The 25,718-nt window shown below is 42.2% G+C and overlaps 3 protein-coding genes across 3 annotated transcripts; 2 read left to right on the top strand and 1 right to left on the bottom strand.

Annotated features, from left to right (window-relative positions):
• The first annotated feature begins 18 nt into the window (after nucleotides 1–18).
• Nucleotides 19–1,892, top strand: LOC135484553 (neudesin-like). Its single transcript, XM_064766144.1, has 4 exons — nucleotides 19–198; nucleotides 577–637; nucleotides 924–1,027; nucleotides 1,399–1,892. Exons 1-4 carry the CDS (start codon nucleotides 22–24, stop codon nucleotides 1,552–1,554), a joined length of 498 nt encoding a protein of 165 aa, XP_064622214.1. The 5' UTR covers nucleotides 19–21; the 3' UTR covers nucleotides 1,555–1,892.
• A 7,222-nt stretch (nucleotides 1,893–9,114) lies between these two features.
• LOC135485291 (EF-hand calcium-binding domain-containing protein 11-like) lies at nucleotides 9,115–11,680 on the bottom strand. The gene is made up of 5 exons (XM_064767154.1): nucleotides 11,503–11,680; nucleotides 10,808–10,903; nucleotides 10,320–10,488; nucleotides 10,018–10,108; nucleotides 9,115–9,656 (listed from the first exon to the last, which is right to left on the bottom strand). Exons 1-5 carry the CDS (start codon nucleotides 11,593–11,595, stop codon nucleotides 9,572–9,574), a joined length of 534 nt encoding a protein of 177 aa, XP_064623224.1. The 5' UTR covers nucleotides 11,596–11,680; the 3' UTR covers nucleotides 9,115–9,571.
• A 146-nt stretch (nucleotides 11,681–11,826) lies between these two features.
• On the top strand, nucleotides 11,827–20,635 carry LOC135484551 (F-box only protein 11-like). Its single transcript, XM_064766141.1, has 17 exons — nucleotides 11,827–11,986; nucleotides 12,507–12,674; nucleotides 13,018–13,162; nucleotides 13,297–13,426; nucleotides 13,597–13,665; nucleotides 13,889–14,024; nucleotides 14,355–14,461; nucleotides 14,762–14,873; nucleotides 15,225–15,469; nucleotides 15,742–15,959; nucleotides 16,128–16,431; nucleotides 16,746–16,831; nucleotides 16,943–17,163; nucleotides 17,547–17,765; nucleotides 17,994–18,102; nucleotides 18,446–18,544; nucleotides 18,782–20,635. Exons 1-17 carry the CDS (start codon nucleotides 11,890–11,892, stop codon nucleotides 18,909–18,911), a joined length of 2,595 nt encoding a protein of 864 aa, XP_064622211.1. The 5' UTR covers nucleotides 11,827–11,889; the 3' UTR covers nucleotides 18,912–20,635.
• Nucleotides 20,636–25,718: the final 5,083 nt, after the last annotated feature.

Below are 25,718 nucleotides of genomic sequence, written 5' to 3'. Positions count from 1 at the left end.
CGAGATGACACAAGCCGAAAGATGGCGACTTCCTGGTTTTCAGAAAATTTTCGTGCAATCAAGTTAATTTTCCTGTGCTTGTTCGCCCCAATTTGTCTCCTGACTATCATAAAGGGAGAGCAAATAATCGAGTTAGTCGATGGCCTGGCGCACAGAATATTCACTCCAGCCGATATTGCAAAATACGATGGTTCTGATGTAAGAAAACATACACAGGCATTTTGTGTGCAAATGTACAGTGCTGATTGTCCTGCCATCTGTCATCAAATAATAGAACTTCCCCCTTGGCCATGGCCACTTCATTGACTTGGTTCTTTATATGTGACATGTTCTCATGAACCATGGGCCAAGTACCGACTTCAGAAATCTATGCATGTAGTCGTTATCTGTTCTGGCTTGGGGCAAGTCACGATCAATTGTGCCTATGTCTTCAAACCGTTGGCAGGTTGTGCCTATGTCTTCAAACCGTTGGCAGTCTGCTCACTCTTCAAACTGTTGGCTTGTGTCAAGTTTGAAATGAGATATTGTTGTTTTTGTTGCATGAAAAACACAACTGAAGGCCTTTTTATATTTCAGCCTGCCATGCCTATCTTTATGGCAGTGAAAGGTGTGGTTTTTGATGTTTCTGCAGGAAAAAGTGAGTTCACCACCTGTTCTTTCTCAGCTTGAACTATATGTCAGCAGTTGTTGGACTGGTATTTTCCTATAAAGATTTCTATAGCAGCCCCTCGGTTGAACCAACTGTAGTCTGCAGTAGAGCCATCCTGTTTCTTCACACAATATATTAGAAGTAATGTTTTGGATGAATCAAGTAGGGGCTTCTTCTTCCCAATTGTTGCCTGCAGTCATGATAGATTTCATATTGTTATACAAATATTAATCAATGCTTAAATGTTTTAACTCCTTTCATCTCTGACTTTTAGATTTCTATGGTGCTGGTGCTCCCTATAATGCTCTTGTTGGAAAAGATGCCACACGCGCGGTGGCCAAGATGACGTTAGATGAAGAAGATCTCAATGCTAGTCTGGTAACGATCTTCCCACTCGTCTGCTCGGAAAACACCCATCAAAAAACCTATCTGTAAACAGGGTCCTTTGTCAGTTGTAAACAGAACTGCTCTCATCACATTGTGTTGAATTCTTAATACCGGCTATCCATGTGATGCCTAGACTTAAGTGCGAACAACTTGAAAATACTAGGAAAGCCTGAAGAAATGTTGTGCTTTTTAGTATCTCCTCCTACTCTATCATACTAAGTCTTGGAGGAGCATACCAAGTGGAGGATAAAGAAAAGTCAGAGCTTTGAGGGTCACGATGTGTCTTTAGTTACTTCTTTGCGGCGAAATCCTATAAAGCTCGTAGCTTGCTCTGTTCTTATCCCTGATATCTTCGATTTCAGGAAGGTTTAACACCAGATCAACTCGATTCCCTTGAAGAGATTTACACCGGCGTCTACAAAGAGAAATATCCTGTTGTTGGATACATGGATCATTTTGTGAGACTTTACCCAGAGAAATTCAATCCAGATGCAAACAAGGCCAATGATGAATTGTGACAGCCTGGCTCAGTTAGATATCATTAAGTCTTCCATCCATAATTGACTAAGATTGGTTTGTTTCATAAGAACTGGTTGTTATGGGACACTCCCGCAATATATTTATTAATTTTTGATTTAGTAAATGCCAAACTAAATCTGTTAGTAATAGGGGCCGAGTTGCTGTTACTGTCCTGGTTAAGAAGGTGTCTTGCCAACAGAAGGTTCCTCTGTAACAGGTGTAAATACTGCTGTAAATTTTTGTACTTGTTGTCTTTAACACCTAGCCAGTATCATGTTTTTTCAGAAAATTTATAAAAATGTAACTTTTACAATAAATTACTTTAATTGAAATAGAATGTTGCTTTATTAACTAAGTGTGAAAACAGCTCTGTACATGTATACAGTCTATGATCTTTTGGTGGATGTGAATCATTTGTCGCAAGAAAGGCAGTAAACCTGCTCAAGTCCAAATATGGATGCAATATGCTTCCAAGTCTTGTTTTACCTCTTCAGTTATCCCAATATGGAGGTATCTTCACCGTAGGAAATCTACTGACTGACTCGGTATCCTTTTCCACTTTTCACTAGTACACACTGATCTGACGAGAGACGTGAATGTGACAAGTCTTGCTGTTTTTGTCCTTTTCATTTCAACACCATTCATACCAATGGAATATGTGAATGGTAATCCACACTGGTACGTGGCCTTTTGGAGGCCAATGTTCAGCTCATTTGCATAGGTTGGTAAAATACACCGATAACACCGGAACATTTGTCTCGGTCGGACAGTGCATAGAGGACGTGTCCATTGTCTTGTCCTGTTTCATCTCGCCAGCATATAGAACATACTGAATCATGATTCTTCCTGTCCATTTTCTGTCTCAATGGTATAATCCCTACTGAATAAACAAGAGCCTGTTCCATCAAACACAACACGTGCTTTTTCAAAGCAAGGTCCTAACTGATCGGGGACATGGTTGTGACATAGTCCCCCTCAATCGTCGTCTCAAGGTTATTGTCCCTCTCTTTCTTGACAATGATACCATCATGTGTATACCTACCGGTACTTGAAGAATACACTGTGCTTTTCCTGTCTTGCTTCATTCCCTCAGGGCTACGTACTGTTCATTTTGCCAGAGACCGGAGGGAAGCGGCCTTAGTCAAGTCAACTCTGTTTTCTGTATTGGCCTGCACACCTTACTCCTTAGCTTTTGTAGTGTGAATGTTTTCCACTAATCTCAAATAAATCATTCCTCAGAAGCGTCCTTTGTTTTTTCTGGTAGAAATATGTTCAACTTGTGGTTACTTCTTGTCCCCAACAAGTACACAATAATAATAGTCACCACACCAATAACTAGGAAGGTTACCACATTCCTCCAGTTCATACGGCAGGGCATCTTGACCTTGTTCAGATATCCTCAAGGTTTCTGTTGAAGTTTCTCCTAGGGATGTGGTGTAAGAAGACACAAGGCACCAATTGTCATCGAGTTTTATCCATTGCAATGTTTGAGCACCAGTAGACCCTTTGACCAGCTGGCTCAGCTCAAGACAAGAGCTGCCACTCTTGCTATAGTTGAAACCGATGTCCCTATAGTCTTGAAAATGTATGTTATGGCCTATTTTACAAGAGAATTATTGTATTCTCTAATGAGCATACAATGCTGATCTTATTATCATAGGATATATGAGTGTATTCATGACCCGGATCAACAACAAGACAACAACAAGTCACATGGTTTTCTAGATCATCTTTAGTGGGCCATTGATCCTGGACATGACTGGCCATGATCTTATCTATAATGATGTTCAGTGGCTCACAGGACAACATGGCAATATGTAAGGAGTGTCTCAAGAAAGTGCAGCTCCAGCACTGATAAGCAAGAGTTTCCAATAGAGGACACGTTCCGGGGGGGGGGGGCAACAAATCAGCCATCATTGCTGACCCAGCATTATCTCAAGGCACTCCACTGTCCTCGGACTGCATTTTCCGTTACACCGCTTCACATTATATCTCATCATCCCATCTGGCAAGGAACTAGTCAACATTTTTACCAAGCTGTGATCGGAAGAATTCAAGTGAAGGAGTGTAAACCAACACTTTAGTGTCAACATTGAGGGAAAGTGTTCTTTGAGGGGGGTTGTGATAATAAAATTAACGCCATACTTGGTCAAATGGCTGTGTAGTTATGGTAACTCCACGTGTATGACTAATACTTGGAAGGTGGCATAAAAATGTCATTTCAAACTTCATCACTTCATCACATGTGGTATAGAAAACAATTCTACTTCTACTGATAGAACAGAATGGAATTATTGGAACGCTACACCCTAGTCATGTGATGAATGCACACAATACACATGCCATATTTGGAAACACAACCTGACATCTGAAGTACAAATATCTTTTACCAAAGGAAGCTTATGAGAAGAGTCAACGATCACCCGATGCCACATTTGTAAATAATGACATCCAATCTTTCGCAGTGAGGTCATTCTGAAGTGCAGGAATTGAACAATGATTGCGTACAATTCTTGCTGTGAAAGTAAAACCAAGTCACTAACTTGGCAGTAAAAACCATTATACCTGCCAGGGAGGTCATAATGTTACATGACCAAACACCCCAGGATAGGTGTGAAGGCCGAACAACTTGCTAAAACTGCCATGCGTCATAATCACACCTGTCTGGGAGCCCAAACTGAGCTTATTGGTACCCCCAGTCATATCAAGCTGCCACTTTAACAAGGGACAGAATAGAGAACAGTCCAGAAAGCAGTTGTTGGTCGATTTATATCAATCCGGCTTTTATCTCTCTTTGAAACAAATCACGTAAGTATAGAAGAGGACAGCGTTGTGGAATTCCGTTTGAAAAAAATTCTTGATGACTTTGTTTTAGTTTCTATGAAAGCCACCTTAACATCTCTGTCTCCACCTCAGCCACTTATTTCCTGCTTGATGTTGAACGTCCAATCCTTAAAGTGTACAAAAGGGGCAATTCTGAAATGGAGACTTCAGGAACACAAGTCTCTGGAAGAGGACAATTGGAGTCCTCGATCGACTCTTCAATAACCAGCCTGAAGAATCAAGATAACACTCCCTAAGGCAGTCCTTGATTCTAGGTATGATTTATACCTAGAAACGTCATCCCTATCCCCGAGATCACCTTAAAGTTGACCAAGTAATGCCCTTCCTGGCTACTGGCCACCTGTGCCGGGTCTTTTAGTTGCCCTAGCATAGACACCAGATACAATGAACTACAGCTTACTGTCCCATCAGATAGATGTAAAGAGCCTAGGGTTTTATTGACAGGAAATCGTCCACAATGCCAATGGAAGGTGAAGTGAGGAATTCTTTGGCAAGTGCCCTTGAACCGACAAACAGCATCAGTAATGTACAGGTAAGGTTTTCAGCCTTTTTCCCTTTAAAAAGATACTTTCTACATGCTCATAACTTTTTCCGAGACGTACCCAGGGAGAAATGCTTGCACAGCGAAAAAGACCTATCCTGGCCTGTCAAACCATCAAATTTTCGATGGCTTTTAACCTGTGAGTCAGTTTGCACTGGCGATCCATTATTATCCCCTATTGCTCCCGTATAATGGAAACTAAGAAATGAAGCCTTTCAACATCCACTTTAATTTTTCAGGTGATAAATAGTCTTGGCCAAGCAAAAAAGCTTAATCACCCATCAAAGCAGACCATGAGTCTCATGAAAGAAGTTGTTGAAACACAGCCCATTCATTTGATGAAAGGGGCAGTCGAACAGGACAACCCAGATGCACTCGACACTATTCTCACTCATGCGACCAAAATCCCTGACAGTGAAGATAAAAGCCACATGCTGCTTGATGCTGTGAAGCAGGGAAATCCGGAGTTGATCCGAGTTTTAAAGAAGCACGATGTCCTCGACAACCCCAAGACAGACTCTGCAGCTGCTGTGGCAAATCTTGTGGAGGGAAACCATCCACTCTGCTTACAGGAGTTGGTTACAGCGGGGTTTGATGTGGACAAGACCGATTCCAGGGATCTTGCCCCAATCCAGATTGCCGCCAGAGAAGGTAATGTTGACTGTGCCAAGACGTTGATTGAGGCAGGCTGCAATGTTGACATTGATACTGAATCCAACGAATCACCTTTCCTTGAGGCTATGATGTCTGCCATGCAGTCTTCAGGGTCAGCGGAACTCGAAGTAGCCAAGTTATTATCCACTGCTGGTTGTGATGTAGATAAACTTGGACTCGACGGTAATGCTGCCATCCATGCTGCCACAATGGAAGGCAGCATTCATCAGGTACAGTTCTTGATCAAGACAGCAAAAGTCAAGTTGGATCGTGAGGCGGGAAGTGCTGTTAGTCCAGGCTACACAGCCCTTCACATGGCCATACAATTCACTGACAAACCTGAGGTTGCACAAACACTCATTAATGCTGGTTGCGATTTGAATAAAACTTCCGATGATAAGAATGAGACAGCACTGCATTTGGCACTCAGTGTTCCCGGACCACTGCAGGCGACATATGTAGACATGCTACTGAAAGGCAAATGTAGATTAGACATAAAAGATAGATTTGGGAACACACCCCTGCACATCTGTAAACATGCAGATATACTTGAGTTACTGGTCGGAGCGGCTTCACATGAGTGTCTCTTACTGAAGAACAAGGTTGGCCAAACACCTCTACACTACGCAGCGGACAGGGGCTTTGATGGGGCAATCAACTTGATGTTGGACAGGAATGCCGATCCCAACATCCCAGACATGCAAGGGGACACCGCCCTGCATATGGCATCAAAAGATGAGACAAGAAAGAAGGGTCTTTGTGAAGATTATGCGTATATAACCAGTACAACCACAGAGTTTGCCAAGGATTATGACCACCCCCTTACCAACATATCTCTGGGATCAGGCATCACCAGTGACACATATCAGCGAATCCTCGACAGAATCAGCGATGTCGATATACAAAACAACGAAGGTACAACTCCGCTGCAAATCGCCATCCAGTTCAACTGCATCAAGGTGGCAGAGATGTTATTAAAGGCAGGAGCAGACCCTTTCAGCAGTTACGATATCAAGGGCCAAAATGCGTATTACTTAGCCACCGCTAAACCTGGAGTAGTTCCAGAGATAATAGCAATGATGGAGCAGAGTAAGCCGACCCGCCATGTGCCATTCATGAAGGTTATCGATATGTTGACAGCCCTGAATAAAACTGTCAAAAGAGACCCGATATTGGGGAAGCGAGATGTGAAAACATTTGATGCTGCAATTGGAAACCTGATGGCTCTGCTTAAGAAAAATCTGCCAAAAGACTTTCCAATGCCATCAGAACATCGCAATATCTTAAAGAAAAATAGACTCATCCTGATTGATGAAGTGGTACCCAAAGGAATCATAGAAGTTCTTGTGGCTGGAGGGTAAGTAACCTTACTTCACATAGGGATGGCCACAAGATATCAGAGGGGGAGCAGATTAGCTTGGATAAAGGTCACATCAAACCCTTATCGAGTCGAGGTCCAAGCCTGAATGAGTGCATTTTGCCATTCTTCAGATCTTCTACTTTTTGTTTTCATTAGAATTGGAACAAATAATACAGCCCAGCCTAATGCATCTGAAGCCCTGGGGACACATCCTTGAGACAAACCCATTGGCGTTGGCAAGACTACTTTGCAGACTCTCATGATTTGACGTCTTCCCTTTCTTGTGCAGGATCTTTGATCAAAATGACGTGGCAGACGTGGGAGAAGAGCGAGGAAGACCAAAACAATGTGAGAAGATGATTGATATCCTCATCCACAGGGGCAGGCAAGCATTCCCTGTCTTCTGCAAGGCAATCGCTCAGACAGGCCAGACATACATACTCGATCTAATGAAGTAAGTGCACATCCTGAATACCAATATGGTTAATCATGTTTCATTAAAGGCCGTCCTTATTTGAAGAACACATTTTTTAGTGTTTGTATCCGGTTACGCATGCACACACCAGGTCAGGTCTTCTACTATAAGAGAACTTCAGATAGCATCCATAAGCATTTGACAGATTTTAAGATTATACCAATTGATTTCTTTCAGAAACATGGTTGAAATAGAGATGGTTCTCAGTGACCAGGCAGCTGTTATAACAAAACCACAGACTGGGCGACCAATCCTGGATGAACATCGCGAATTCCTTCGCCTAAACCATAACAGCCTCATAAAAACCATGATGAAGTCAACTTCTGCGACCATTGACATTGTGAAAAGGCTACTTTCTTTCAGGTAAGTCAAGGAGTTACAGTCATTTTCACCCCCACTTCCGAAGAGGACTCTACAAGTTATAAAGGTCACTCATTGGAAGAGTCCATTCAGGACTGTTTGTGGGTGTACTGTAAGTGTGAAGTTACCAGGGGTATGGCTTTTCATACCACTCTAATGTGCACTCTAGTCCAAGGTTGATCAATAAAATCAAAACTGTAAATATGAGATGTCCAGTTTGTGATAGTTTTTGATGCACTCCACTCAAGCACTCACAAAGCCAACTGAATTGTAAGAACAGTGTTTGATAAAATCTGATTACACCGTTATTTACCTAATTTTCCAGGATTATAAATAAAGGCATGGTAACGGATTTCCTGGAGTGCCCAAGTGATCTTGAGAGGATTGAGAAGATCGTGGAGATGTTGCCAAGGTGCGGAAGGTACGCCTTCCCGGCGTTTTGTATCATGATGGAGACAATGGAGAATGCAGGGGCAGACGATTTGAATTCCTGTGGCAGTGATATGAACAATAGTGACTGTGGCTCACAATAACAACATGGCTCATGGCCACCACAGCCCCATGGAGAATCAATCCCCCAGCTTCCTGGGGATTAGGCATGCCTTCCAACTAACTTGCAGAACTGTTCTTGTAAAGGCAAATGTTTTTCAATAATGTTGGAAATACTGTGTTGTTTGTAACTATCTGTTAGTTGTTGGAGAATGTTAATCTTATTTTATGAGAAGTTTGACGGTTTTATTATCTCTGCATAGTCCTTGCAATTTACAATTCATAATCCAGAGTCTGTTGTAAATAAGCCATTTAAGATTGTCGATGTATCATCGCGTAGTTCAGTAATGTGCATGTTCCAGGTCGACTGGATGACCCATTTCACACTTGCCAAAAACTTTATCTACTGGACAATGTTGTATTTAATTATTGTATCTACCTACTTGTTACACTGAGAGAGCACATTGTCAATACCTGTTACAAACATAAGAATGAAGACGATCTGCTTGTGAAAGCTACGTTCAGGTATCAACACTAAAGTATTGAAATTTATGTACACAAACTTATGTAATAAAGCCATAGGCAAAAAGGTCCACCTCCTGTTTTGACATTGTATGACATTGTCTAGTATACAAACATAGTGATTGTTGCATTGGTGAAACACTTTGACAGTACCATGGGCCAAGATGTCACCCAAGCCATGGTATGGTAAAGAAGACAAGTGCCACGGGCTGTTGCTGAATAATACAGCAATGGAGCAGGGAGTGGAGAACATTCATCCTCCACAGAAACGAAGTTAAATACACAAGTATTTTATAGTGTTTTATTGGGAATAAAAACCAAACAAATACTTTTCTGGACAATTTAACTCCTCAAACATGCATCTTTCTTTACAAAACCACCAAAACTGACATGACTGAAGGCAGCCCATACCAAAATCTTTCAAATGACTGGTAACAAGTGTTGAACAATGAGACTAAACTCCCCTATTATAATGCCTGGCATGTTCAGGACAGAACTTTCCCATAGGACACAAGTTCTGTGTTACACTGAGGACAAGAAGCTGGCTCTCAGAGGTCAGTTCATCGAGTGTGGTACTCTTACATGAAAAGCCATCTTGACCTGTGATGCCACACAACAGATACATCAGATCTGAATGTGCCAGCAATGCAAGTCTATGCCAGAGATTGGCGCCAAGTCCTCAACACTTTTCATGCATGCAAACACTCACAGTCCAGCTGTCATTTCTTGCCCTTGGAGCAGTCCAGCTGCTGGGTCCATGTCGGAAAGACATCAGGAATTGGCATCTTCGTTGTATCGCATCATGAATTCAAAGTCCTTGACACTCACTCTACCATCGCCATCCCGATCAGCTTCCCTGGAAAGAGAATAGAGATTGTATTCATTCAATATTCTGTCCACGCAGGACTCACCTCATCTTCTCTGCTATTCAACAACAGACATGGCAAATGACTTGAGGACACAAAAACACCATCAGACCTAAAAAGCTGTGTAAAGGATTGCTGGAGTAATTATATGGCAAAATAAGTGACTGTCACAAATTGAGAAGAGACCAAAAGTTTGGAAACTTCTGACATGCTGGTTCTTAGAGGTGGTAGATCCTTGTAGCACACAAGTACTGGTAGGATTTTCAACAAAAGAATGTCTTCATTCAATTAGGCACTGTAATCGTCTGCTAACTGACTGACCTACATTTATTTCGATTTATATAAGCTCACCTAAATGCAGTTTCTAACGTCTGTAGTTGCATGTGCGGAGCAACGAGTGAAGCTACTTTCTTGAGATCTTCAACAGTCAGGAATCCATGACCTGAAAAGACATACAGTCCTCTACAGAGAGTGTTTGGGAACGAGATGGAAGGAAACCTAAAATACATATCTGATGTAACTGACTGGATCCAAGTGCAGTGGAACCCCGTTCAGCGGCCACCCCGCCGTCCAAATTTTTTTTTTCTGCACAAAATTCCAGGGTTCCACTGTATATTTTTGAAATGCAATCCTCAGCCAAAACCCATACTCACATTGTGTATCATAGGCCATGAACATCTGACGGATTTCCTCATCTTGATCCTTTACAGCGATTTTTTTGGACATCACTTCAATGAATTCTTGTAACTTCAAACCTTCAGGCTGGTTTTCTTCCTCCTGTCTCCTTGAATGGACATTTTCAAAGATTTTCTCCACTTCATACTGGAAAAGGTGACACGAAAAGCTTCAATATATAAGTGTAACTGTTCTAGTAATGTGACAGTGTGCCTTCTCCAAGGAGTACTGAAACAAATGTCTTGTAGTTGCACATTGCTGGCAGATAATGAATATAGCTGCCAGTTGGAAATGGTCGACATACTAACCATGATAAGATGTTTTACAAGGGTCAGTCCTGGCCATCTATTTCAACCCTGAAGTATATGAAGGTCAGAATAGGCAGGAATTCTATCCATTACTGGTAGGGCTGTAATGATAGTACATGTATTGGTATTTGCCAAATAACTGTAGCTACTGCACGAACCTTGGAAGGCTTGTAACCGAACAAGGAAACCATGGCAACTTTGAGGTCTTCTCTCGACAGGAAACCCTTCTTGTCTTCATCACACTCGAGGAAAACCTAGTGAAAAATGATTACTTAAATGAATACCGGTATCAATTATCAAAAATTAAAACGTAATTGGCAGTTATGGACACTATAGATTCATGCACTTGATTGGGAACAACGTTTACATGACGTAGTGTTGGCCGTCGTCACGTCACCATGCATTTTACATTAGTGTAACGTGACGTGACGCGACGTTTTCGTAAACGTTGGTCCCAATCAAGTGCATGGATCTATAGGCCTAGACCCGTCCCATGCAGTATGCACTTGATAATTGATTGGGAACAACGTTTACATAACGTAGTGTTAGCCGTCGTCACGTCACCATGGCATTTTACATTACTGTAACGAGACGGGGCACAACGTCTTCGTAAACGTTGTTCCCATTCAAGTGCACCGATCTATAAAAAGCCCTAAATGGTACAAAAAGACGTTCATGATATTATCATTATGTTATGAGCATCAGTCGAACTGAAATCCAACTTGTGTGCAGGGTATCGTTCTCACCCATAACAGTGTACAACGATACACGCGAACAAAATGCTGGAACCAAGGTTGATCCACATCGGGTCACTACTCGAACGAAATTAAAACAAAAAAATAAAAACAATCACCACTTTTATGTCTTTCAACTCATTCCCATTGATTGGTCGGATGAGATGACTATCACCACTACGACGAAAAAACAAGCCAGATGTGACAGACATTTTAAAGTAGCGATTCAAAGACGATTACACGCCAAAAATCAATAAAAGACGGCGTTCAACAGTGGCGGCGGCTGCTGGCCGCATCCATCCATTTTGGAATTCCGGGGATATCCCACACCGCCGTTCTCAATTTCTATTGGCTAGATTCCCGTCGACATTCGTAAGGAGGAACGTGATTCGTCAAATGCGACCAGCGCAAGAGAATTATCATAGACCAATATGGCAGCCTACTGAAACCATTATCCTGATCTTTGATGAATTTATTTCCTAATTTTTGTCAAAAATACATAAGATATGTCGAGTCCATCGGGTCGGACGACTCGACTTAGTGTTCGTCGAATGAGACGGCGTCTGAGAAGACGATCTATTTCACCATTACGGGGAACAACGGGTGAGAAAAATTGGCCTTTGTCTGGCTGTGAAATCTGTACAACAGACAGTGCATTTTGTACACAGAGTTTCTATCAATTCTCGGGTTGGGGCCAAGGACAATGGTTTTTTTGGCGATGGCTTTCGACGACCATCCATGCTCGTCATCTTAATTTTTCATAGAATAGGCATATATTGTATCTCTTTTGGTGGTGTCTAACTCCACCGGTGTGGTAGGCCTAGTATCATTGGCAAAACCGCCAAAAGACAGAAACTGAGATGAGAATGAATGATGATTTTTGTCAAGTAAACTTTTCTTGATTCATCAAATACATGCCCAGGTAGCCTACATAGCCTATACTTGGACGGGTAGGCTCTAACAAAAATGCTGATGTGGGCCAATACTGTCTCTAGGCCATCATCAGTCCTGGTTTTGTTAAAAGTGATGCTGAGAATAGGTAACATTCTGTCAGTTTTTAATCTTTGCTAGTTAATTATTGATGTCCCCTGAGGCTGATTGTTGTCAATTTGTGTGTTTTCAGCTGCTGCAGCTCATGCTAGTTGCCAAGAAGGAGAGAACAGCAAAACCCACACATATCACTTGAGGAGGAAAGCTGCACCAGCCAACCCTAGTCCAGGACCTAGTTCTTCTGCTCCCACCCCTGCCAAAAAATCAAAGCGAGTCAAAACAGCTGATGATCCTACCAAAAGTAAGTTTATCTTAATATTTGTAACATAGCTCCACAAAAAGATTCATCAGCTTAGCTCCCTGATAATATGAATTATGATACAGGTAAATCATCCACATAATGCAACATGGTCTCGTTAGTGTGGTGAAATGTGAGATAGGTGGCATTACTTAAGAATGGAGAGTAACTCAATTGGACATCATTCAGGTAATAACCTTACATCTGCTAGGGCTTTGAAAGCAAGTCGATGCTGCCAGTAATGTTTCTGCACGACTGGAAGATCAGAATCAGTTGTGAAATGAATGTTTTTTTCCCTGAATTGTATTGTAGTCGTCGAACTATATGATTGCATGTCATTTTTCAGACCCAGTGGGAGCCCACTATCTCCAACACGAACTTCCAGATGAAGTCCTCCTAGCCATTTTTTCCTACCTCCTAGAGTATGACTTATGTAATGTTGCACAAGTTTGCAAGCGGTTCAACTCAGTCAGTAATGACACAGAATTATGGTAAGGTCTATTCTACTTTTTTGTTTTCAATTGTTACATCAATTTCCTTCAGATGCTTTCCTCAGTCTATCTAAAATAAAACTGAAATGCTAAGAGTATGACACTTTTTTGATAATTCTCAATCCCTGTTGCAGGAAAAACCTATACCAAAGTGTGTACAATTATGATCTTCCATTGATTAACCCAGAACCAAAGAAGTTTGAATTCATACAGCCACAAGATTCAGAATATCAAAACCCATGGAAAGAAAGCTTCAAACAGTTGGTAAGTTCATGACTCTACTTTTCAGTCTGACTCTGAGGCAGGTAGTGGTAATGTACTTGGACTCATCTTCTAAATCATGGCAACACAACCTCTTCATTTGCTGCGTTGAAGACAAATGCACAATCTGTAATATTGTAATTAAGTCATCTTTGATAACTCTATACCTTCAGTATCATGGTTTACATGTGCGACCCGGTTACTACCAACAGTATGAGGGAAATAGAGGACGAAATCTCCTGGTGAGTTAGAAATAATTACCGACTTGAGATGTAAAAACAATCACAGATTATGTGACGGAGAACAAAGCTTGATTCAATGCAACCAAAGGCGTGCTAGAGTTGAGGAAAAAGGTTACCTCAAGACTGTGCTAGTGGTGGAGCATCTATTATCGAGGGGGGGGAGGGCAACTCTATAGCGTGTCGAGATGAACCAACTTCTACTCCAATTTGAATTCTCTTTCAGTGTTTTGACACAATAGAACAGGCATATAACTATGCGGATTCCGAGGAGATGGAGAACACTTTAATATTCATCCACACTGGTGTCTATCAAGGAGAATTCTTAGTCATAGATAATAATGTCAGCCTACTAGGAGCAGGTAAGTTAACCCTTTCAGCCTGCTGGACTGAAATGTGACAGTCTTCTGGGGCAAACAAGAAGTGTTGCCCCATGTTTTGGAAATCTTAGACAAAGCCATTAATCGACTCCTTGACAGCAGCAAGGTGGTTCTATCACTCAGTCGAAGGTTACAATGATTTACATCGCATGCAGTGAAGAACAGAAGGATCCTATTCCTATGGTTGCTTGAGGTAAATATTTTAGTCAAACTGCCTTGTTGTGGTTTAATGTTTCCTTTGTGACGTAGTAACTTAACCGGGTGGTTTGTTTTCAAATATTTGGTATTCAGGGTGTATTTTTTGATTTGCAGCTCCCGGCAATGTCACAGATCACGTGATCATTGAGCGGTTTAGTGAGTCCACCATGATGTTCATCCAAGGTGCAAAAGAGGCGTATCTAGGATATGTGGCTTTAAAGGTAAACTCATTTCTATGATGAAAATATCACTTCGTTGTTTGGCTTGGAACTGAAGAACAACTATAACTAGAATTAGCTCCTGAGAAGCTTTTGTCTATCAGATCCTACTCAAGGCATTATGAGTTGGAAACCATATAGTCATACCTCTGTTCACATGACTGTATGAGGGTATTTACTTTATTTGTTTGATTGAGCTGATGAGAAGGTTCAGTAGTTTCAGCCCATTCAGGCTTGAGTTCCACAGGTCCAGTTTCATCCCAGCTGACCATTCATCAGTACTTCCATGTTTTCTTGTTTCAGTTTTCGCCTGACATTACTTCCTCTGTCCCTCACCATAAACATTACGCACTTGAAATCCAAGAGAACTGTTCTCCAATCATCGACCATTGTGTTATCAGAAGCTCATCAGTTGGTAAGTCATGTTCAATATCCTCACGTCGTCTCTACTTCATGTAAGTTCTATAAGGCAAGCTTGGTTTATGGTATCAACTTGGTGGCCTTGTTGAGGGGCAGGAGTGTCAGACTTATATCCAACGTCATGAGTGTGTTAATCTGCAGGGACACATCACTTTAGACCTCAGGGATGTCAGTTTATGTCAGATGCCTGCGGTCTTTTGAATAAGACGTTTTTAAAGGGCTGGGGTACTATACCTCATGCATGTAGCATAATTTTCCCTGCCCTTGATTATCAAAGGTGTGCTTCGTCTACTGCAATTGAAAACCTTGCAAACCAACTCTTTACATATATCTGGCCTCTTTCCAGTTGGTGCTGCTGTGTGTGTGACTGGTCCTGGTGCTGAGCCAACTATTCGACACTGTGATATCAGTGACTGTGAAAACGTGGGCTTGTACATAACGGACTACGCCCACGGCAATTATGAGGACAATGAAATAAGTCGTAACGCACTCGCTGGGGTCTGGGTGAAGAATCACGCCAATCCAATCATGCGGAGAAACCACATACATCACGGGAGGGACGTCGGAATATTCACTTTTGACAACGGCATGGTAAGCTCTCTCTTCAATCTCAATGTCCTGTTTCCGTAGTTCAACGACGACTTTGGCGGCGACCATTGCTAAAGTCGTCACCAGTCATGTTATGAGTCTTGTTACAGTAACCAAAGGCCATGAATGAACTCCAGGAACCAGGGAGGTCATCCTCCCCTGTATAAATGATGTGAATGATCCAAAGTCTCGAAAACTTCATCATATGATGTGTTCAGAGCCTCTTTTCATTAACAAATATAGCTGTAAACGTGGATTCATTCTGCTTATTTCAGGGTTACTTCGAAGGCAATGACATTCACAATAACAGAATAGCAGGGTTTGAGGTGAAGGCTGGCGCGAATCCTACGGTTGTGAGATGTGAGGTCCACCACGGACAGACCGGTGGAATATACGTGCATGAAAACGGACGAGGCCAGTTCATAGAGAATAAAATACATTCGAACAACTTTGCTGGTGTATGGGTGACATCGAATAGTGATCCCACAATTAGGTAAGGATATTCTGTCCAGTATCTCGAGCCTACATGTCAGATAGAATAAGTAATGTGCTTGTAGTCTTTGACTTTGAGTGTTAAGACTTTTGCAGCATGATATTGCTCTTCCAGTGTACTTGGACTGTTAGTAATGATAACTTACACTTCTGTTTTGATTGTTTTCAGGAAAAATGAAATCTACAACGGTCACCAGGGCGGGGTGTATATATTTGGTGAAGGTCGCGGTCTTATAGAATACAATAACATCTATGGTAACGCGTTGGCCGGTATTCAGATACGAACCAACAGTAATCCAATAGTTCGGCATAACAAAATCCACCATGGACAACACGGCGGGATCTATGTGCATGAGAAAGGTCAAGGTCTTATTGAAGAGAACGAGGTCTATTCCAATACGTTAGCAGGCGTCTGGATCACAACTGGGAGCACGCCGGTACTCAGACGCAATCGAATACACAGTGGCAAACAGGTATGTCTTCACTAGCTTATCAGATCATCCTTGGGCGATTTATGGACGGTGTATGTCAGTCTTAACATCTCCGTCTTGACCGCCAATCAAACACAGGATACATCAAAACGATGCCAATTCATCTGGAAATGCTCTACTGGGTTCCCCCGAAATCAAACCCTTTCCCTGTAGCCAGTGGTGTGTGACCACTAGGCTGTGATGCTCCATCATTACACAGCCTTTGCCAGGGCATGCGTTTAGTATCTTTGATGTTCATTTGAATGAAACAATATGTTGATTCATTTGTCTAAAGACTGTTTTGTTTGTTGCTATAGGTTGGTGTCTATTTCTATGACAATGGACATGGCACTTTAGAGGACAATGACATCTTCAACCACTTATATTCTGGAGTTCAAATACGGTGAGTGCTATCACAATCGATCACTTTTTGTCTATGCTACTCTGAGCCAATTTATGTTCCTCATCTTAGTTTCTTGTGCAGAAGGTAATCATCATGACTTTTGGTTTTCAGAACTGGTAGCAATCCACTTATTAAGAAGAACAAGATCTGGGGCGGACAAAACGGTGGTATTCTAGTCTACAATGGCGGACTGGGCATCATTGAACAAAATGAAATATTTGACAATGCCATGGCAGGAGTGTGGATTAAGACCGACAGTAATCCTGTACTCAAGCACAACAAAATCCACGACGGCCGGGATGGCGGTATCTGTATATTCAATGGTGGAAAGGGTGAGTTGACATTTGGGGTGGTTTTTCCCCGGGGAGTTTCCAATTTGTGATGAGACTACAAAGCAATGAAAGAATCTTTTGCCCTTTTGGCAGAATGATGGGAGTAGTCAGCCTGAGCTGCCTCACTATTCACATTGATGACCTTCATCCAGCCTCTTTGAGGTTGACATACTTGATACACATAGGTTTGTGCTGCTAAGTCCACAGGCAAACCAGCCCCGTGGTATTAAGCTTGCAAGCTTGTCACTGCAACTTCTAAGTGGTTGTAACTGGGTCCATATGCAGGACTTGAGCTTACAGTGACCATCATTACTTGTACAAAGGCACGAACCCTATCACCAGAACACCATCACCACATGTGAGCCCTTGATGTATGTTTGTAGGTATCTTAGAAGAAAACGACATCTTCAGAAATGCCCAAGCCGGTATCTTAATCAGCACACAAAGTCATCCAGTCCTCCGGAGGAATCGAATCTTTGACGGTCTCGCTGCGGGAGTTGAGATCACCAACAATGCCACTGCCACATTAGAAGGGAACAAAATATTCAACAATAAGTTTGGTGGGCTGTGCCTTGCGAGTGGCGTCAGTCCAGTTCTGAAAGGTAAGGTTACTTTACAATAACTCGACCATCGTTTGAGTCGCTGGGTCTGTATGCAAACTTCAATGTGTTATCACCGTTATGAAGGTCAGTAACAATGAGAGTGTCATTAGGTAGCATACCATCAACAGCTTCGTCATTATTTTGGATCAAATACTGTGCGGGCTGTTATTCTCATCTTAAGCTTGTTTCTTTTGATCGAAACCACTAAAGCACTTTCTTCATTTTCAGACAACAAAATCTACGGTAATCACAACATGGTAGAGAAGGCGATCGCCAGTGGCCAGTGTCTGTACAAGATCTCCAGTTATACAAGTTTTCCAATGCATGATTTCTACAGGTAGGTTCATGTTTCCCTTCCCAATTTTGTTATATCTAGTAAATGGTATTCAATGTTAGCAGAGATATAGAAACTCGAAATCACTGTAAACTGAAATCATCCTATTCTTAGGCATACCTGTAGTCCTGCTCTCATCCCAGATGGTGGTTTTGTGGAAAAAAACATATCCTTTAGCTAAATCATTTTGCTTAATGAGGAGTCTGTTTACTCTGGCCATGTTTGCCTCATCAGATCATTGAATTCACCCTGATATTACCCACCAGGGGTGTTGTTGTGGCTTCTCTGCTCTCGTCCATTTCCTACTTGTAAATACCATTTGTTAAACAACATGATATCCTTTCAGATGTCGAACATGCAACACAACCGATCGAAATGCCATATGTGTGAACTGTATCAAAACCTGCCATGCTGGTCATGAAGTAGAATTCATTCGTCATGATAGGTAAGCTGATGTTCTCTTAGAATGCAATGAGCAGTCATGCGACTGTGCAGAGGATTACGTGTGGAATCCAATATTAGGCCATAAAGGTGACTTTATAGACACTGACATTCACATTCAGCCAAAAACCCTCTCATTTCTGTTGACACAAATGTCACATAACTGTACATCTTCCATAATGTTTTCAGTAAGCTGCTGATATGTTTATGCAATCGAATTTAACTCTGTGTTTCCTTTCAGATTTTTCTGCGACTGTGGAGCGGGAACGTTATCGAATCAGTGCCAATTACAAGGGGAACCAACGCAGGATACGGACACGCTGTATGATTCTGCAGCACCCATGGAGTCACACACACTTATGGTCAACTAGGCTCACAAACGGAATACGTCTTTTGGTGCATTTTATTAGCTTGGCTGTACAACAGTGAATTTTGTTAGTGAGGGACTTTGTCTCACGTTTTGCTGATGGGTCAGCTATGTTCTAGGGTAAGTTAGTGGTGCTGCATCAGGATCAAGGTGGTGTCTGAGCCTGCTGTCAGATGCTACAAATCTGCACGAGTTTAACAAATCGGGGAGTGCCCCTCACATATTTTAGTTGGGTGGGTTCATAGTGTGGATTGGGACGTGTGTTTTCTCCAAGATGTCCTCATCTAATGTACATGTATCTCAACTCTCTGTCTGAGGTGAGAGTTAAGACAATGTTCTTTGGCAATTTTTCAGCAATCAAAATGACCATCAAATGTAGTATTCCCTGACACAAGTTGGCGTGAAATGATTATCATAAAGTGTATGTGTTGAGACTTGGATCATTTTTAGCTGAATTGAATATCTATTGAGAACCTCATTTTATTGCCCCATGGAGTCAGGATGAATCAGGGCTGCCTTTGTTCCTTTCACTGTAGCTTACATGTCTGTGTTTATGGGTTGATATATATACATGTCTGTTATCGTACATGTATGAAGACAACTCTTCCCAGTCTCATGATTTAGCTAAGAGTTGGTAACCAGCCAGATTTACATGGTTTTGGATCACAGAAGATGCTTCTCACCTTTTATTGTGAGAAGACTTGGGTATATCTTTGATTGAACATGTTGATAAAGATATTTCAGTTTTCATTTGACGCATTATTGAGTTATCATAAATAATGTGTTGTCATATAATGTATTTCATACATGTACTGGAATGAAAAAAGTAACTGTAGTTGATTGCTCTGGCAAGATGCCTTCTTGACATTTTTGCCATGTCACTACTGATATGATCATAATGAGTATTACAAGTACAGTTAGAGTAAGGTCTAATCTTGACTATGTGCTGATCTTACTCTCTGGTGCCAAGGGGATAGAGCCGACTGAGAATGGATTTTGGAACTGATGAAATTAGTTGTGGTATCAGGACCCACCAGGTGTAGAATAGCCTCCCTCCCTCCACTTATCGTCATTTTAGGCTCAAAGATCTTTGTGAAGGCACACCATGTATGGCTATAGGGCTCAAAGTCAAATCAGATAGTAGCTTTCGCTCCCACCTTTTGTCATTGAGAGTGCCCCGATGATTTTGTATCTGATACTCATAAACACGTGTTGTAAACTAGCATTTTAAGTGTGCCCCTAATCCCTAATGTGCGATGTTGCCATTGAGCCCTGACGCCTTTCTTTCCTGGTGTTCACTTCACAAAGAAATGCAGTTTAGATGTTTTTGTAAGAATTGAGTAAGAGTCATTTACATAATCTGCAATCATCATCATTGAATAGATGTCATGTTTTCCAAATGATAACATTGCCATTTGAGTGTGAGATGGGTTCCACCACAAAAGCTCTGAGGTACCTGGTCAATGTTACACTGTTTTACATGTAAATTACTTTGTCCATGTTCAGTATGGTGTTCACTTGATCTTTTCAATGTTTTGTTCAAAAGAGGTAATCTTGCATGAATTTGATTGCATGTATTTCCCGACTTTCAACGCTAGTCCAAAGTGTTCTGAATCTCTGATGAATTATTCCAGCGTCTGTACAAACATGTATATTCCCATTCCATCACAATTGTAATGGTCGATGGTTTGCATGGCTTAGCTTATGAGAGTGAGCAAGAACACGAGTGGGAGGGGGGGATGGGGGGGTGGGGGGTGAGCTTGTTAATGGGTCACAAAATTTTATTCTCAATTTCTATGAAATAAATGTGGAGTACTTGGTGAGATATCTAAAGCGATTCATGTTGGTACTTGTGAGTGTTATTTTAGTATTTCATTGGCGAAATGTAGCCTGTTTTTCATGCATTTTTAAAGAATTCTGTGTAATGTCATATTACTCATAATGAACAACCCCGTTGCTGATAAAAGTAACAATCTGACCACATGCCACGATGAACTTGGGCAATTTATATTGGATCTTGTTGTGCTTGTTAAACGGGAATGCATCATGACGATTTTGACCTCGTGGCTGGTTTGCTATGGATTTGTGGTGAGATTGTGTAATATCCAGCAAATCCAAGTGGTCATTGAGCAGTGATGTAGTCATGCACATTCTCTAAGCAGGCTGTGGCTGGTCATCAGGCAATGCAGTGGTTAACCCACTGGAACAATACTGACAAAACCGAAATGACAGATGCCATAGTTGGCGAGTTAAGGAAGCCTAGTTAATATTTTCTGACTTTATTTAGACTTGTTCTGGTGTTCATTCGTGGCATAAGATAACCAGTTGACATGAGTTAGTCGGTAATACTTAACCCAGTTTCTGCTATCTTTGCCTACACCAGTAGTTGTGGTGGCGACCACCGAACAGTATTCTTTTAATGTATTTACCATTGTATGGATCATAAGTATTGCTCTTAAAAACCGAAAATGGCAAGCCCGATATCGACGCTGTACATAACATTAAACATGAAGTTTACATGTATTTTTTACTGATGATTATGTATTCCGCTGTCAGTGGTCCTTAGAACATATGGACTTCCCTGTAACTAGTGCAAGGTCCAAAGACCCTGTTTTTCAATTTTAAGGAAAGTAAATTAAAATGTGTTTATATGTTGTAAATCTTATGAATATATAATTGTTATAAATATATGTATTTATTTCACTAAAGGGTCTATAAATTTAGTTGCACATGCTCTCAAAGTAATCTTACACGACACATGTCTAGCAAAACCTGTTTACTAATATTGCATACATTGTAATTAATGTGAATATTATATTAAAGACCACGAAAACAATTGACTTTAAAGGTGTGTACGTTTCTATATCTTAGAGGAGTTTGCCCGTTGAAATTGACTTCCAATAAATAGACTACCCAGAAGTCTGATAATATCAGTAACCAGTTAACATTGTGAGGTATAGTCTAGTGGCGCGGCCTACGGATAGATCGAGAGGGCAGTTTGGGGTTCCGCCGACGATGCTCGCATGCATTGGTCGTAACCCCGAAACCTTTACAAAAACAAAAAATCTGGTGGCACCGATCCAATGACGGTAAAGGAATTGACGGTGAAGTTACAAAAAATCTGGTGGCATCGATCCAATGACGGTAAAGGAATTGACGGTGAAGGATCCCGTGGCATATCGGATGCGCATCCGATGACGGTAATATAATAATTATATACATAATATTATATTTATTTTATTGCTATTATGTAAGTGCAAGCTCTAGTGAGCTCACACAACTGTTTGACAGTCCTGGCTCCTCCACCGTGCTGACAACATGATGAGAGAGATGAGACGGTCACAGTCAGGCCAGATCAGTCTTGGATGCTCTGCCAAGTTATCAACATGGTGAGAGAGATGTGGCACAGATCTCTACAGGAACTGTCACAATCTGGTGAGGGGGAAGACATGTGGCACAGATCTCTATAGGAACAGTCACAATCTGGTCCAAGGATGACATGACCACAGAACACTGGAAGTGGTTAGATGTGGCAGAGATCTCTACAGGAACTGTCACAATCTGGTCAGGGGGAAGACATGTGGCACAGATCTCTACAGGAACTGTCACAATCTGGTCAGGGGAAGACATGTGGCACAGATCTCTACAGGAACTATCACAATCTAGTCAGGGGAAGACATGTGGCACAGATCTCTACAGGAACTGTCACAATCTGGTCAGGGGAAGACATGTGGCACAGATCTCTATAGGAACTGTCACAATCTGGTCCAAGGAAGACATGTGGCACAGATCTCTATAGGAACTGTCACAATCTAGTCCAAGGAAGACATGAGCACAGATCACTGGAAGTGGTTAGATGTGGCACAGATCTCTACAGGAACTGTCACAATCTGGTCCAAGGAAGACATGTGGCACAGATCTCTATAGGAACAGTCACAATCTGGTCCAAGGAAGACATGAGCACAGATCACTGGAAGTGGTTAGATGTGGCACAGATCTCTACAGGAACTGTCACAATCTGGTCCAAGGAAGACATGTGGCACAGATCTCTATAGGAACAGTCACAATCTGGTCCAAGGAAGACATGAGCACAGATCACTGGAAGTGGTTAGATGTGGCACAGATCTCTACAGGAACTGTCACAATCTAGTCAGGGGAAGACATCTTTCAAGGCTCTTCTCAACTGTACTGCTCGTTCAACTTTGAGTCAACAAAAAAGAATTCAAGATAGTTTGTGGGTTTCAAGCAATGAATGTATTGTCATGCAATGAGTCTAGTGCAACATACAACATTGAAATGTGACACAAACATTTTAAAATAACAAATATCAACAAAATAGGTGAAATATCATTTCATTAATGTAGAGTTGCAAAAAGCATAATGACAATGTTTGACAACGTCTAACGACATGTGATTGTGAACACGTGCAAAAGAATAAAACTGAATAATATACAGCAAAGGGTTACATAGACCGTAACTGAGAAATGTGGAGCTGGTGTCGGCCTGAGATCAGACTTCGAGTTTGTTGGTGATGATTGGGCAGTCTAGCTGTTCTCAAAGGCCAGGCTGCTCCCGATTCGTTGGTACAACATATAATTATATATACGCGCCCATCACCAAATTTGTAAATACATGTATGCTCATAAACCCTTCCTTATTCGTGTTACAGAGTGAGATTGAGTAGATGGATTCATGTCGCTCACAAGTGATTTTATCGACACCATTTAATGCCCGCTTAGAAATAGAAGTCCTTCTTGACCCATTTTGGGAGCATGATCTGAGGACGAGGTATCCGGAAATCCGGCAGAGAGTCGATATATCGTCCAGTCAAACAAGTCGTCTGGGTGGCTTGGAGCATGGGCTGAATGGTGGAAATGGACGTGCAGGAGGTGTCATGATAGGAGGAGCAGTGTCCGGGTATAAAGCTGTTGCGGTGCGTCTGAGCCCTTTCTGGATGTGTGCTGGCGGTAGATATCGCTGGCTGGGAGACTGAAGCTGCCCTCAACGCACTCGCAAGCAACTGCTGCAAAGGGTTCTGCGTTTGCAGCAGATTCTGCGCCTGTAGTTGTTGAAGCGCGTTTTGTGCCTGCAATTGTTGAAGCATAGTCTGATTCTGAAGTTGTTGAGCTAAGCTTGGAGCCTGAAGTGGCTGCAGCAAGCTTTGTGTGTTGCCGTTTGGGCTGGACTCTTCCCTAGGCTGGGCCGGAATCGTCGGCTGTCCGTCCCTTTGGTTCTGCTTGGGCGCTGTTTGATCCGAATCGGCAGGGTTCTGTTCCGGCGTCTGTTGGAATGGGCTTGGTTGCATGAATGGGTTCTGTTGCTGGTATAGATTCGGCATGTATGGGTTTGGCATTTGTTGGTATGGGTTCAGACCCCACCATAGCGGATACTGCATCCTCGGGGCAGAGGAACGCGACGGTCGCTTCCTCTTCTTCCGACCGCAGCAGCAGACGAGAATTACAACCACAACGAGGAGAAAGAGCACGCCCCCTACCACGGACACTATTAGCACGGCGTCTGGAGACTCAAAGAATCCAGGCTCTGAGTCTGAAAAGATAGGAGAAGATAACAACTTGGTTCGGTAGGTAGGATGAAGGATTAGTAATAATCAACCGAAGAATATATATATAAACGACAACACTACCGTCATCGGATTATAATAGGCGTTTAGTAAAATGTGATTCAGCCTCTATATTGCATCACTGATACAGTTGACATCATGGCATGGTCACGACTTTTCTGGTATAAAGATCTAGATGTTTAGAACCTTCTCGTTTTTCGCTTCGTATCTGTCAATATATGTATCTCAGGAACCAGACGATAACCCAATGCAAGGGAGACGCCTCCAATTTTGTTGAAAAATTACTTACTACCTACCGTCTTTCACGTCATTTGCATGAGAGTTAGGATAATATCCCCCTGAGGGGATGCCCGGGTCCACTCTTCTGGTGTCAACGTTCACAGAACCCGTCCGCAGGTTCTCCAGAATGTTTTGATTGAGCTGACCATTTGAGTCCACCAACCCACGCCGTATTCTCTCAAGCGCGTCTTCCCCTACATGGGAGCGCCGCTTTCTTGTCGGACAGCTTCTCTGAAAGAACCATACCAGGACAACCCGTGAGCCTATAAGCTGTACTATAATCACATACTATAATTTGAGGGGCGAAGAAGACTTTGCCTGATCGCACAAAGAAGTAATTTGGTTTCGTGACTTCCCAAGGACAGGGAAAGCAGGAGTTGTACGGTTCCGATCACATTATGAACACCAAGGCTGTGGTCGCGCTCAACCACGCGAATGACAAATGTTTTGTTCATACGAGTTAAAAGAGGGGAATGTGTATGGAGAAGGTGGTGGCGTGGTTTGTGAGTTTGATGAGTGAAAAGAAAGGGATGCGCATGGAAAAGGAGACGGGAATGGATGCAATATCACTGGTAGGCCTACCGGGGTACAGTCCTGCCGCTCCCTGCAGACAGTGACCGCACAATGAAAGAAGACGTTACTCGCGTCATTGAGGGTGAACATGGGAAATAAACCAGTCGAGGCGACCTTCGTGTTGTTTGCTTCCCAGGCGAAGAGTCTTTCCAACGTGATGATTTCGACGTCTGCCGGGCATCTGAAACGAACAACAAGTACACAAACTTTGACTTGCCTCACCGAAAAGCAGTATACTGCACGACGACCAACGAAGACTGTTGTTGTCGGAGCTGATATCGCATAAGAAATCAATCGAACAGACTCGTCCAATTTCGAGCGACCCTGTATGCAGATAATACATTAGCATGTCGTGAAACGAGTTATCCTTTTCAACAG

Source organism: Lineus longissimus, chromosome 3 (assembly GCF_910592395.1).
Source record: "Lineus longissimus chromosome 3, tnLinLong1.2, whole genome shotgun sequence".
In the NCBI taxonomy this organism is placed as follows: Eukaryota; Metazoa; Nemertea; class Pilidiophora; order Heteronemertea; family Lineidae; genus Lineus; species Lineus longissimus.
This window is presented reverse-complemented; position numbering and strand designations above follow the sequence as displayed.